Source organism: Melozone crissalis, unplaced genomic scaffold (genome assembly GCF_028551555.1).
Source record: "Melozone crissalis strain CALT ecotype California unplaced genomic scaffold, PUWL_Pcris_2 ptg000038l_1, whole genome shotgun sequence".
NCBI classification, from domain to species: domain Eukaryota; kingdom Metazoa; phylum Chordata; class Aves; order Passeriformes; family Passerellidae; genus Melozone; species Melozone crissalis.
In genome coordinates, this window is record NW_026535816.1 from 7,555,050 (window position 1) to 7,568,597 (window position 13,548).

The following is a 13,548-nucleotide window of genomic DNA, read 5'->3' on the forward strand; positions in this document are numbered from 1 at the left end:
TTGAAAACTTTTGGAACAGGTAGAAAATGATATCAGATATTTTTCTCATATTTGACTGTCAGATATTTTTCTCATATTTGACAGACAGTTTTCTCAGATATTTGACTCCATAGACATCTCTGATATGAAAACCTCTCCTATTAAGCTGTGGGTGATCAAACCTTCTAAGTTCCATGTAGACAAGCTCAGGACAGCAGTAGTCACTCCTACATTACACAAAGTTTAGAAGGAGCAGCAGTGATGAAATCCCAAAGACTGAAATAACCAGTGAGTGCTCTCACTGTAACAGCTTACCCACATTTTTCTTGCAGAACAACACCCAGCTGCTGTGCTTTCATAGTAGAGAAAAATATCTTAAAATGTCTTAGGAATTCAAGCCTAAGTTAATATTCCTTAGTTTCCCTCTGGTGTGTGAGTTAACACTGCAGCTTATGTGATTTTAATATTGGTTAATATTTAATTTCAAAACTTAGGCAAGTCTTCATATCTTACCTTTTTAGAAATCTTCTATTAAAATTACAAATGACATTGTAGAGACAGTGAATTCATAATATAAATATGTAATCACAATGAATTTGATTTTGTATAAAAACACATTAGAGTTTCACTGTCATCCTCTCTAATAACAACCTGGACCAACATCATAATGTCTTCTTTTTAAAATGTGCATTTAAACAAACTGGGTCAAGTACATTATGTCTTATTCATAAGCAACTTAAACTGTTCAGCAAGTAGAGGGAAAATGCTAAACTCTTTGGAAGTACCTATAAATTTAAGATCATTTATAAATTCATAAATTTATAAATTTAAGGTAAATTGATTCTCTTATATTAAGAAATATTAAATTCTAGGTAATTCAGCCTTTTAAGGATACATAGAAGATGTTGATTTAACATCTGCTATGCTGTTTAAGTTCCAGTGTGGTTGCTATCATTTCATAGCTTTCTTCAGCACAAACAAGTAAATACAAATTCTTACCCTGATTCTGAAAATGTTGAGCTAATTAATGTAGTTGGGTTTTATACAGATGGCAGCCTTAATATGAACAACATTTATGATAAACCTACAGAAACAGTGCCTGGACCAACTGGATCATTAAAAAAAGTATTTGTTAAGCATTATTCAGTCTTGGTTCTGAATTAATAAATAAGGGATTAAGGAGTGGTTATGTGAGACTTTAAGTATAGAGTGATAAAACAAACTCCTGCATTTCTATGGCATATATTTTATCCTAACTAGATGCAATTTACTTAAATAAGGCAATTTAATCAGTATTTAGTAAATTTGTCATTTGATATTGTAGAATCTTTCATCATATTTCACTTTAATCAAGCAAGGTAACACCTGTGGTTTATTCACAAAAGCTCCTTTTGTTAAATGAACACCCGCAGGCCATGAAGCAATTACATTTGTTGCTTGTACCAAAGTGGGAGGCACTTAAATAGACCTTAGTGGGGATAGATGAGAACTTGCAGACTTTTATTCTTTTGTCCAGCCACTGAGATTAGTTCTTATCATAGCTCAAGAAGGAAGCCTCTGAACTGAAAAGATGGGAATTATTTAAAGTTCTTCTTAAGTTGGAAACTTTGATATTGCTGGAGGTGATGTGAATACCTGTGACCTTACAAAAGTTCAAACATCTACTCCCAGCTGATTGTATGTGCTGATGTTTTTGGAGATTGCAAGACATTCATGTTTATAAGTGCCCTAAAATCACTAGCAAAAGCTCTCTCAAAACAAAAACCCTAAACCACAGAAGCCTGTCTTCAGTTTGTTGGGTTTGGGGGTATTTTTGAGGCAGATAATTTAGTTCTGTTAGCTTTATTTGCAATGCATTAGTTTCCTAATATGTCAGTTAATGCATCACAGGGTTCCTATCTCTTGGGTTTCAAGATAATTGAATTATCAAAGAAAAAAAGTTTGGCATCATGTGAAGAGACCAAAAGAATATAATTGTTTGATGATTCCCCCCTTTAAGTAAATTACTGTCTTATGCTGGTGAGTATGCATCAAACACCTGCCCTGTACTTCAGCTCTGCCACTTTAGCTGCACCAATGAGTAAACTCCAACAGCTCTGCAAATGTTGCCAGTTTGTCTCAGTGAAAGATGTTTATTTGGGGTGAAAGAGAATGAACTGCTGCCTCCAGCTCAGTTGTTGCCAGGGATGGTCTTGTTCTGGTCTAGAGCCTGGGGAGGGAGCAGAGGGGTGTCTGATGGTGCCTTTCATTGCCACACTTTGAAGCAGCACTGCAGATAACCGGTTCTGCCTGAGAACAAGGGAGGTAAATCCTGGGATAATCTGCACAGAACAGGGGCACAGGGGCTGCTGAGGCACAGGGAGCTGCCTGCAGACAGCCAGAGACAGCATTTCACAGCAGCCTGCCCTGCTCAGGAGTTGCTGCTTCTGCAGTCCCACTCGTTCTGTGAAAATGCAGCTGCTGGCTGTGTGAGACTTTGCCATCTTTAGTTCTGGCCTGTGTGTAGGCAGCTCAGAGATGCTGCCCAGCCCAGGGCAGTGCTTTTACCCCTCACCGGTGGGGGTTTGCACTCACTGTCCCTCTGTGATTTCTGTGCCATTTCTTGGATGCAGTTAACTTTCTCTAAGAGGTCCACTGCCTGTAGATTCCAAAATGCAGCCCCTTGATCTGTGACACAAGTGGCTTTCCCTCTGTGCAATTAATACATTCTTACTAAAAATACAGGTTTTTAACAGCCAATTTTTTTTTTTTTTTTTTGGTGAATATTATTCCCAGCTAGTGTGCTTGCAGAGCTTTGCAGGGTTTCAGATTGGGTCCTGGCCTCTGATATTCCAAGTGAACTATTCCCTGTGAGCAATCCCACTGAGATGAATGATGTGGTGTAGACATGGCTTGGTGCATAGAGGAGGATTCTGGCACTGATCTTTATTTCAAAGGGGTTTATACTACTCTTGGGTTTTGGTTTTTTTTTAATTAATGATTATTGCCTGTCACTGGTATTGGTTTTACATTTTCCTGTAATTCTTGTGATTTTTCATGTGAAGGGCCTAGATGATGGACAGACACTGCAAAGGTGCATTATCCCTAGATGAATCACACATTGTGACAGTACTCTTAATGCCAAATTCAGAGGTGTAGGGCCCAGTCATACCTTCCAGGGAGAACTGCAAAAATTACCTTAAGTGGTGAAGTTCAGGATGTAGGAAGACACTTTACTGCAAATGTCATACCTGCAAAATGTGAACATATTGACTGGACAAATAATTATTCCTAATACTGGAAGTAGTTTTATACCATTACAGGCAAAAGCAATTTATTTTCTTTTTTTGTAATTTTAGAGCTTGGTGGAAATATTGGAAGCGTTCTAGAAAGCTTTTGGATGTACTTGAGTCACGAGTGGTTCTTTATTTTACACAGTAAAAGATGAGCATCACATTCTGCCTGTGAACTGGGAGAAGTGAGAAAGCACAAGATCCAGAACAGCACAGGGGGAGCTGGCAGGGAAACAGGAGCACACTGCAAGAAGTGTTGGTTTTGCAGCAACATGAAATGTTAGCATGGCTTTGCTTTCTATACCTTAGTAATTCCAGCTTGTCCAGTTTGTGTGTTTGGTGTCACAGTGGCAGCAGTTTGGTGGCTGACTGGTTATTCCAGGATGTGCTGGAGTTTGCACCAGGAGGGTCAGGTGCTGCCTTGTACTGTTATTTGTACATGGGAAACAATCTCACGTGTGAATGTGGGCACAGGGAGTGCTTTGGGTGAATCCACTGAACTAAGTGACCACAAACATCCAGCTACATCCAGCTGGACATCCTAAACATGGAATCTTTGAGGAAAACAGCAGTGACAGCACATGCTCAAACACAGACCTATCAAAAATACAAAATGCATGTTCTACACTGGTTGTTTGACTCCAGATAGAAGCTTTTGAAAATGTATAAATTGACTTCTGGTTGGTTTTTTTTGTTTGCAAACCTGCTTGGGTAGGAGGAGGGCCAAAGTCATGTAGCTGGAACCAGCTGGCCTTCCCAGAGGAAACCCTTTGGTGCATGTGCCAGGAATCCGATCAGCCTAGCAAGCAACAAAGGTGGCAGACAAGCTGAACAGGGAATTCCTGTCTGGAAGGACTGGGAGAAACAAGCTTGGCTCAAGTAGTGGAACAGTTAAAACCAAAGGAGGTGGCATTCCTTTATACCTCGGGCAGGAGATGGTGCCAGTGGGTTTCAGAAGGGCTTAGACATTGCTGGGCGCCTTCGGAAATGCTGAGGGCAGGCTTTGTGCTCTCTGAGAGACCTCCAGCACCTCTCCTGGTGCCACAGCAACACAGGGCTGCTTGGGAGGGATGGCCAGGCTCACAGATGCTCTCTGCAGTGTGTTTTCTCTGCCCAAGTGACCTGTTGTGTCTCAGTCCACAGCTGGCACATTTGCCGCGCTCAGCAGAGGGGCTGTGGCAGCAGTGTGCCAGCCTGGGATGCTGCTCTGGTGACAGGCACGTGGCAGCAAGGCCAAACAAGAGCAAGCCCATGTTCCCAGGGAGTGTTACCTGGCCAGATACCTGCAGGTATCACCTGCAGTTTGCTCCAGTGGAACATCTGCATTTGTTCTTACTGGTTTACAACCTGCCTTTACTCTGGAGTCTTTCCATTGTTTAATCTGTTACCCATGAACTCTCTCTTATGTAGCTATTGTGTTTACAGTACATGGCTCAATTCTAAAACATTCATGCTACTTGTACTTTGAGTTTCACTTGAAACTGTTTGTTTATTTATTTAGTTTGTTTCCATATGTTTTTCCTCTGAATTGTGGTAGTAGTAATGTTTCAAGTAGATACTTCATGGTAATGTTTCAAGTGGATACTTGGTTCTGGAAAAATAAATGTTTAAAGTCCATATTAAATATTCTCTAGATTGAGAATATGTTGCTTCATTTAAATTTTCAGCCTGGTTTAAAATTTTAGAAACAAGAACCAATAAGAAACATAATTATTAAGTATTTTATTTGGTAACTTGAAAGAGGTTATTTGTATCTGAAACAATTTGAAGAAAACATTGCAAAATAGTATTGTATGTCCTAAGTAGATATCTTAGTTTAAGACTTGCAGGAGCAACTTTTTCACATATGAAAGCTTCATACTCTCATTTAGGTAACTATTACAGCTATGTTGCTATTTCTCATTTTGTCATTGAGTCAGCCAGTGAATGCCATGAATCTGTGGTATGTAATATAGTTAATGCATAATATATATGGGCAATGAAAGGTCTTTGTCATATAGTATAAGGTCACCATCATTAATTTTCAAATTATAAAAAGGGATTTGCTGTTTTGTGATCATCATTATTGCAATATAATGTGTTGTGGATTCTGCCTGCACATAGAATGAACTGTGATCTTAATTAGAACTTTGACAAGCCTACTCCGATAAAATGATGAGATTATTCGTAATTGATGTCACAATCAATTACCAGTTAGTTCATCATGAATCTACTAACAGGTCTAGCCTTGGTGCTGGCCCCAGGATGTTGATGAGTGTGTGGCTGCCCTGTTCATGCTGTTACTGCGACAGGAGGGCAGATTTTCAGTCAACATCCTAATGACCTCTTTTGAAGTCTATTAAATTAATGACCCTGTCACATTGGTCTAACCTCTTGCATCTTCATTTTGGGTTTTTTGTTGCAAACCATTGGTTTTTGAGCACATGATAGAACAGATACTTTGGAGCACTCCTTCTCATCCCTCTAAATCTGGCAGTGGGTCTCATAGACTCAATAAAATTTAGTTCATTACACAGTCGTGAAATACAGAGCACAGAAATCAGGAAAAACACTGTAAGGCAAACTGTGCTTAACACCATGCTGTTCTGGTTTCTTTTTACATTTCAATCTTGCTTATAGGTGCCTAAAGGACATGTCTGGTTAGAAGGTGATAATCTCAGGAATTCTACAGATTCCAGGTGCTACGGACCTGTTCCTTATGGGCTGATAAGAGGACGCATTTGTCTTAAGGTATGTGAATTTCTACTATCTAAAAACAGTTGCATTAATGCATTTTTAATGAGTGGCTGTTAGGTACTGAAACTTGCCTCCCCAGCTGCCTGGCCACAGCAAATGGAAAGGAAAGCATGAACACTCCACCACCTGCTGTAAAAGGATAAATCAACAGTGACGGGGTTTTTGGAGGGAGGACTTTGGAGCAGCACTGAGCAGTTTTCACTGCTATGAAAATGGAATGAATTGTTTTGCAAGCAAATCCAAACATGATAAAACCACAAATGTACACACCTACGCCCTACTGCACAGATGTACATTTCATCCTTACTGTGATTCTCTCTGCAAAATGATCTTTCACTGTTGTAGCTCTATGGTCCAGAAAACAAAATGGAGGAAAAGATTGTCTTTCCAGACTTGAACATGTAGCCTGGCCTTGCTGCTTTTTAAACTAAAAAAATGCTTTAAATTAATATTGTACTGTATAAACCATCATGTTTTTTTCTCCTTTTGCTTCAACAATTCTACAACTTCATTTCACACTGAATTATTTTTTGATATTATCTGTGTTACTAGTTTACTCTTTTATCAAAAAGAAGAAATACAGCATAATTTCCTCTCCATAAAAAGTTTAATCTAAGAAATAGGGGAGTGTGTATTACACAGTTATGCACCTGCTTTTAGAAAGCTGGATTTGAAGTTGTGCATTCAGAACAATAAAAAAGGTTTTCTCCATGTACTTCAACACATCCACAAACCCATAATTTAGCACACCTGTATTACACAGGAAAGATTAGATCTTTCCAATTAGCAAAGCCTTATATCCTTAATTTACAGTATTTATGAACACAATTTGGGACTTTTCAAAACAACCCCTTGGAGCTATTGAGCACAATCAGTAATTGCTTTCTAAACCTCAGACAACAGGGCCCCCTCAGCCCTACTGGCAAATTTGGGGTGACCTCTGTTCCTCCTGGCTCCCATTTGCTCTGAGTTCCTCCCTGGTGTTTACTCAGAGCTCTGCCCCTTCTCCTGCCCTGCCCTGGACAGCAGAGGGGAAAAGGCTGGTTCCCAACAGGGCTATTTTTATGGCCCAGGTTTTAGCTTGAATTATTGACTGCTAAGAGACAAAGGATGCTCATCTGCTGACACTCCTCTAATGAGAATGTGGCAGTAATCATGCAACTGAAAAAAGCATTTCTCCAAGCTGGTGCACAGGTACAGAAAAGCTGCTGCTGTTCACTGCTTTAATGTTAGCAAATACTGGATATATCAAGAAGCTGTGTGTATGGACAGGCAGAATCAGTCACAGGATCTCTCCACAGCAATACATTTTGTGTCCAGCTTGTGCCCTGACAAGGAAGGTGTTTGAAATATCTTAATGAAGTGACTGACAGGACTGAACCCTAAGTAAACTCTGTACAGTGAGTGGAACTCACAGATAATTCATATTGAAGCACTACTTTAGGAGTCCTGAACATTGTCTGCTGAAAAAAAATAATTATGCAATCACTTGATACTTAATCAAAATAATTTAACCAGATTCCACAGGCAGTTGTTTAATGACAGTGGCATGGAGTAATGATTATTCAAGTTTTTGTGAGATTTAAGTATTTGGTGCCTAACAAAAGCAAAAATGACTTTGTTCTTTAAATGAGTGTTTCTAATTGGGTTCTTCCTGATAGCTCACATGAGCACGGAGTGCTGTTGCTCCTGTGTGCTGCTGCTGCACACTGCAGTCAGGGCAGCAGGTACAGCCTGCTCAGGGCTGCCTGGCCACTGGCCAGGAAACCTCTGAGTGCTTTTAGTGCAGCCTGCTGCAGCTTTGGCTTCTCCTCCATCCAACAGTTTTTACTGCCTTCAGAATGGAAGTTTTTGTGTCTTTGTCTTACAGTGGAGCAGATGTAACAGTGCCTTTCAGTGCTAAGTTACTTTTTTAGGAATGGACACAAAAACCCCCAGATATAATTTGGAAGTCAGGGATTTCCACAGAAGAGAGTGAGCTTAGCCAGCCTAGCTGGCTGCATTTGTTTAGCCAACCTATTCTTGGCAAAACATGAATGTTTATCTGAAGTTTAGACCAAGGGTTGGTGCAGCAGTTTTTAACCCTTACAGAAATTCCAACACTTGATTCTTGTCCTGCCACTCCAAACACAAGGTCATGCCATAAAGGGCTGCTGAAATCAAAGCAGCTGCAAATTCAGGAAAAGCACTGGGAATCCCACTTAGAACTCATGTTTCATCCTGTCCTAGGTAGGATATCCTGTGCATTCCCTGGATTTAGGCTCCATGTCACAGCTAGACCTGTGGTGTATCTTCAAAAGAGCTAGTTAGCCCCATTTATGCCCCGTCCATCAGATCAAATCTATCTATGTAGGCCAAAGCAGAGAGGGCAAAGAGCTGCTAATTGGAAGAGCCATTCTGAATGAGCAAGTCACAGTCAACTTCTGTCAGAACTTTAAAGGCAGAGTAGCATGTCTTTGTTTCACAGAGGAGAGCTTGCCATCTCTTTCCAAGCACCAGTGTTGTTTCTCAGGTTCTCCCTGCATATGCAGACTAGATAAAACATCATTTTCATTCTAACTCTTACCACTAAGATTACTGTGACAAATTTCAAACTGCACTGTCAAAGCAACCTTTAAAGCTAATTTGATTACTTTCACTGAAAGAAAGTCAAGTTGCAGTAGGTGTGATTTGAGTTGCCTGAAATGAGATTTGTGCTGGAGCGAACAGACTGAAAAACTACCTTCTCCAGGCCTTTACTGAGATCAGCTCACATCTGTTATATGGGATATTTTTCTTTCCTCTTACTTCTGCTCGCCTTCAGGGCCAAACAAAGACTTGACACCCAGCCTGCAGCCAGCACAGGCCCTCTGGACAGCTTTGAATTCTACAGCTTTGCTGCTAACCAAGATCACAAATACCCTTCTGTTGCTGGCTTGTATCTGTATTTTTGTGAGGAACTTAAAATAGCTCCCTGATCAGCACAGAGACAAGGCATCACCTCTGTGCTTGTGTCACAGCTGTTCCTCCTGCTCCTCCCTGACTGCACATGCCAGAGCCACAGGAATTGTCTGAGCTCTTGCACAAGAGCCTTTTCCTGATGCACAGCACTTGAGGCCCTGAGCATGACTGTCCTTCTGCCTTCCTGGTGGGGCACAGGAGCCTGCAGAGGGCACAGCCCCAGCCAGGAGAGAGCTGCTGGAGCTGCTGCTGCTGCTGCCAGGCCTGTCCTGAGCTGCCTCGGCCTCTCCTGGCACAGCCTTTGCTGCTGGGGACACATCACAGGGGCAGAAATAACTGAGCCGCTCCCTGTGCTCCCTCTTTTAAACGAGACAATTGCTCTTTCACTCCACACAGGGAGCAGCAAAGGCTCCTTCTGAGCTCTGGCTGCTCCATGAAGTCAGGATTGCTCTTAGGTTGCTGTTCTTAAGATCAAATTCTAAGGAAAAATAAGTGAGATAACTAAAATACTGACAGATGCTTTGGGAACAAGGTAGCAGCCCAACTTTCACTGTCTAGGCTGCTTCATCTTGAGCAAGGGCTGTGCAATTTTTATGGGCTTAGAGCCACAGAGGGCATTGATTGTTCAGCTTCATCTTTCCCTTCTTCCTGCTGAGCCCCTTGTGCCATCTTTGAGACACAGACATTCAAGGGAGACAAAGGGCAATGAGTAAATGAATGTCCTTGCTTTCCTGTTGCCTTTTTTTTTTTTTCTGCATCCAAGACCATCCTACATGTAATTAATGACTGTGCAGAGCAAAGTACTCCTGGGAGCATTCAGTACATGAACAGCTCCACAGGTAATTTCTGGAGAGAAGATTTGTTTATTGGCCAGCTTCACTCTTTGACACCTGTACTTGGTGATGAGTTGTGCTTTTTTGGAAATAACTCCCTTCTCAGAGGAGCTTCATTCAGAGCCTGGTGGTGGAAGGCACTCCACCCCTTCATTCCTGTTTAAGTTTGTTGAAGTTTACCTGCAGCCAACTGATCTTTTTTTTTCCAAGGTTTGGTATTTCCAGTTCAAAGGCCCATCTTGAAAATACAAATAAAATAAAAATACACCTCATCACAAGGACGTCCATGTGTGTGGTACTTTTTTCCTCTTAGATGGACCAAAAAACACAAACCTGGTCTTTAAAGTCATGAAGAGCTTTACAAGCTAGAAAACACAGAATTGGGAAGATGCTCTTTAGGAACATATTTATTTCCAAGGGTGAAAAAAGCAATGGAATTCATGAGGCTCTCCATAGCAAAGCACGTCTCCTGTATAAATGGTAAAATTCACACTCTGGAACAATTCCCTGTAATACACAGGATTAATTACTCCTGTGTAAGAGAAGCACATCAGTGAGCAAAGTTCTTTACCAAAGAGAGAAAAAATGATGATGTTTATGAAACAATTCCAATAACAAATGAAAACACTGAAGTTTGGATTGTGATTAAATCTCTTGTAACTGTTCTTTATTTTACAGATATGGCCTCTGAATGACTTTGGATTTCTACGTGCAAGCCCCAACGGCCACAGATTTCTTGATGATTAAAAGACTTATGTACTATTGACTGTTTTCATAGTATTTTCTACTAAAATGAATGGAAACTATTTTTGCTTAGAATAAACCCAAATATTACTTGACAAAGATATCTTTTTCTGAGATTACACCTAACTTCAGAGTGGGAATGATACACTTGTGTCATCAACCAAAATGATGTGCCTGCCATCAGCAGGTGGTGCCAGGGCTGGCACTGAACACAGCACCAGTGGGGCTCCAGACCTGCAGGTGGGGTTTCCTCTGGCTGCCCAGTGGGGTCAGAGCTCAGCTTCCTCCTTAGCTGTCCTCTCAGGAATGATGACTCCGTTTGTTCTGACACGGAGAGCCTCAGCCCAGCTCCTGCTCCTGCTCCAGGTGGTGCCACTGTCACGGGGCAGGCACAGCCACTGCTTCCAGCTGCCAGCCTCTGCCTCCTCCTCCTCCTCCTCCTCCTAGGCCCCAGCCCTTGAGAGGACTTCATGAACTTAAATATTTAGCTTACAAATGGAAAATGTTCCTGTTTCCCACTGCTGAACTTTGCTCTTCATTACCTTCAAAGCATTCTCACGTCTGCGCCTCCTGATTGAATTTTGTCATCTGAGCTGTTGCAAGGATTTAACCTAAGAAGAAGGGCCCAAGAGCTGCTGCAGACTGAAATTGGAAGAAGCTGCTCTGTTGTTTGCTGGGAAAGAGACCTTTAGATCAGGAGATGCATTCCAGTTGTACAAACTGCTGTTCTGGGCTGGAGGTGTTGAGCAATGAGCTCTTCAGCTGCAGTAGGAGAATCCCAGCTGTGTGAGCAAAGGGGAACTTGTCATTTTTAACCCTGAATGAACTCATTCTTGTAGTGCCCCCCTTTTCTTTAACATACATTTCCTTAGCAGATTCTGTCACGTGTTTGTCCAGTCTTTTGAACAGTTTGTAACACTCAGTGTGCTTCACTGAAACAATCATTGCAGGATCTCGATAACAAGTGAACATGTGTCACAACAAACCAAAGATACGTCTTTGGTTTCACTCTTGGAGACACTGTAATTCCCCCCACATCGACAGGACAGAGTGTAGAGTTGTTCATCTGCCAAAAAAGAAAAGAAAAACACCTTTAGTGCTGGAGAAGAATCAAGAATTTATTTAGAATTTTCTTCACAAAGCTGCTCTTAGTAACAAACTGCTGGGTTGTAAGTATCAGTATCTGTGCTACCATTTGTAGCTCAAAAAATAATCTCAAACTGTTTCAGTGATTGAGGTATTCTTACACTGAACAACCAGGGCCAATGGAGTCTCTTCAAAAAAAAAAAAAACCTAACAACCTAAACAAAATCTCCAGTAATTACAAGGTGCACAATCTGATGATACTAAAAGAAAAATCATACAGATTGAGGATGCTTCCAAAACAGGCTGCTAACCTAGGCACCAAAACAAAAAAAAAGGAAAGTAGGATTTTTCCCCTCACAACTTAAAAAAAAAAGTTTAAAAATAAAAATAAATATCAGCCATTTATTCCAAAAGCAATTTAACAAGAAAAGCCAGGGCAATAGACAGGAGGGAAGGAACAGTGGCAGGTGAAAAAAGAAACAGAGGCATTCTACCATCACAGGAAGGGCAAGAAGATGCACAAGAGCTATGGGAAAAATCTGTGTACTCTCAATGATACCAGAGGAGAGCTGGGTGAAAAGTGGTACTGCAAGTGAGGGTGGGGAGAAATGCAGATGAAATGGGAAACAAATGTAACAGAAAAGTTCTAATCCAGGTAATCTCAGAGAGCAAAACAGCTTTGTCCCAGGAAATACAGCAAAAACAGCACTTAAAGTAAGGCAACAATGGTGTAAGATGCAGAAAAAAAGGAGAAAACATTAAGAGGGACAAAGAAAAGCATTGGGAACCAGCAGCAAGGCACTCACACCTTCATTCCAGGACATGTCCTCAAGATAAATCTGTTCGTGAAGTGGCCATTCTTTTGTCAGGTTATCTTCTGTAAAGCAAACATGACAGATGCTCAGTCTTTTCTGAGAAATTAATGGGTTTATTATATACCTAGCAGTCAGCCTGGTCCCTACCAGAGTCCTGCCTGGACCACTGTGTCAGTTCAAACTGGAGTTCTCTAAAATTTTAGGTTTCCATAGATCTGCATAAGCTGGAACATGTTCTCTTGTAGCCAGGAGAAATAAATGGTGACAACAAATTACTGAATTAAGACCCTGAAACCAGCACTTGTGTGAAATTAGGGGCAAAATTCTGTTTTGATGTAGGTGCCTTTCAAAAGCTGGCTGTAACTCCAACTCCACGAGCTGAAATGGTGAAAGTGAACCTGGACCTTTCACAGATTTGTGGGACCTCTCAAGATCACCCATCCAAGCCTCCTGCACCCCCAGGGCAGCTGGAACAAGCTGACCAGGATGGGCAGATTTTAAATATCTCTACAAATGGAGACGTCTCAGTGTCTCTCAGGCAACCTCATTCCTGGAGAAGGAAGAAGGAGAAGTCAAATAAAAACCTTCCAATAAGCACCAAGGGCTTGTTGTGTGTGAGAACACCACTGAGATTCCTGCAAGGAAATAAATCCTGCAGAAGAAATAACTCCTGTAAAAAACACTTGTAGGGGAAGAGCAGTCCAAGTGCTCTTTTATGAGGAAGAGTCTCTGAGCACAGAAAGAAAGTCAAGTTCTGCCTGTACCTGAGAGATCTGTTGCCATTTGATCCCCCAGTGAGTCCAGCATGAAATGAAAAGTGTACAACATCTACAGGTAACAAAAAACTGAGTTATAAAACTTCCAGAGCTTCCTATTTGGGATTAATGAAGCAGGATTTATCTCAAAACTTTTATAGGATTGGTGATGGAGGTCTGGGTCATGCCTCACTGCTAGAAAGTACAAAAAGGGCAGATGGGCCACCTGAAGATGCAATGCAAATTAATGAGCTTACCATACTTCAAGTAAAGTAGCTGTGAATCATAGAACCACAGCATCATTTATGCTGGAAAACATCTTTGAGTCCAACCATTAAAGTAATGAAGAAGCAGCTGAGGAAAAGTCTGCTCTCTCTTCTGTTCCAAA

At 41.2% G+C, this 13,548-nt stretch overlaps 2 protein-coding genes across 3 annotated transcripts in view; one reads left to right on the top strand and one right to left on the bottom strand.

Annotated features, from left to right (window-relative positions):
• The window catches only part of IMMP1L (inner mitochondrial membrane peptidase subunit 1), a 33,195-nt gene extending 22,264 nt beyond the window's left edge, over nucleotides 1–10,931 (top strand). Inside the window, exons 5-6 of the mRNA XM_054283616.1 lie at nucleotides 5,871–5,981; nucleotides 10,439–10,931. Of these exons, the coding sequence (XP_054139591.1) occupies nucleotides 5,871–5,981; nucleotides 10,439–10,507 (180 nt within the window). The 3' untranslated portion in view covers nucleotides 10,508–10,931. The remainder of the gene's footprint in view (nucleotides 1–5,870; nucleotides 5,982–10,438) is intronic.
• A 3-nt stretch (nucleotides 10,932–10,934) lies between these two features.
• The window catches only part of DNAJC24 (DnaJ heat shock protein family (Hsp40) member C24), a 33,286-nt gene continuing 30,672 nt past the window's right edge, over nucleotides 10,935–13,548 (bottom strand). For both annotated transcript variants that reach the window (XM_054283619.1, XM_054283617.1), the window contains exons 4-5: nucleotides 12,399–12,467; nucleotides 10,935–11,570 (exon numbers count right to left, since the gene is read on the bottom strand). In XM_054283619.1, the coding sequence (XP_054139594.1) occupies nucleotides 11,446–11,570; nucleotides 12,399–12,467 (194 nt within the window). In that variant the 3' untranslated portion in view covers nucleotides 10,935–11,445. The remainder of the gene's footprint in view (nucleotides 11,571–12,398; nucleotides 12,468–13,548) is intronic.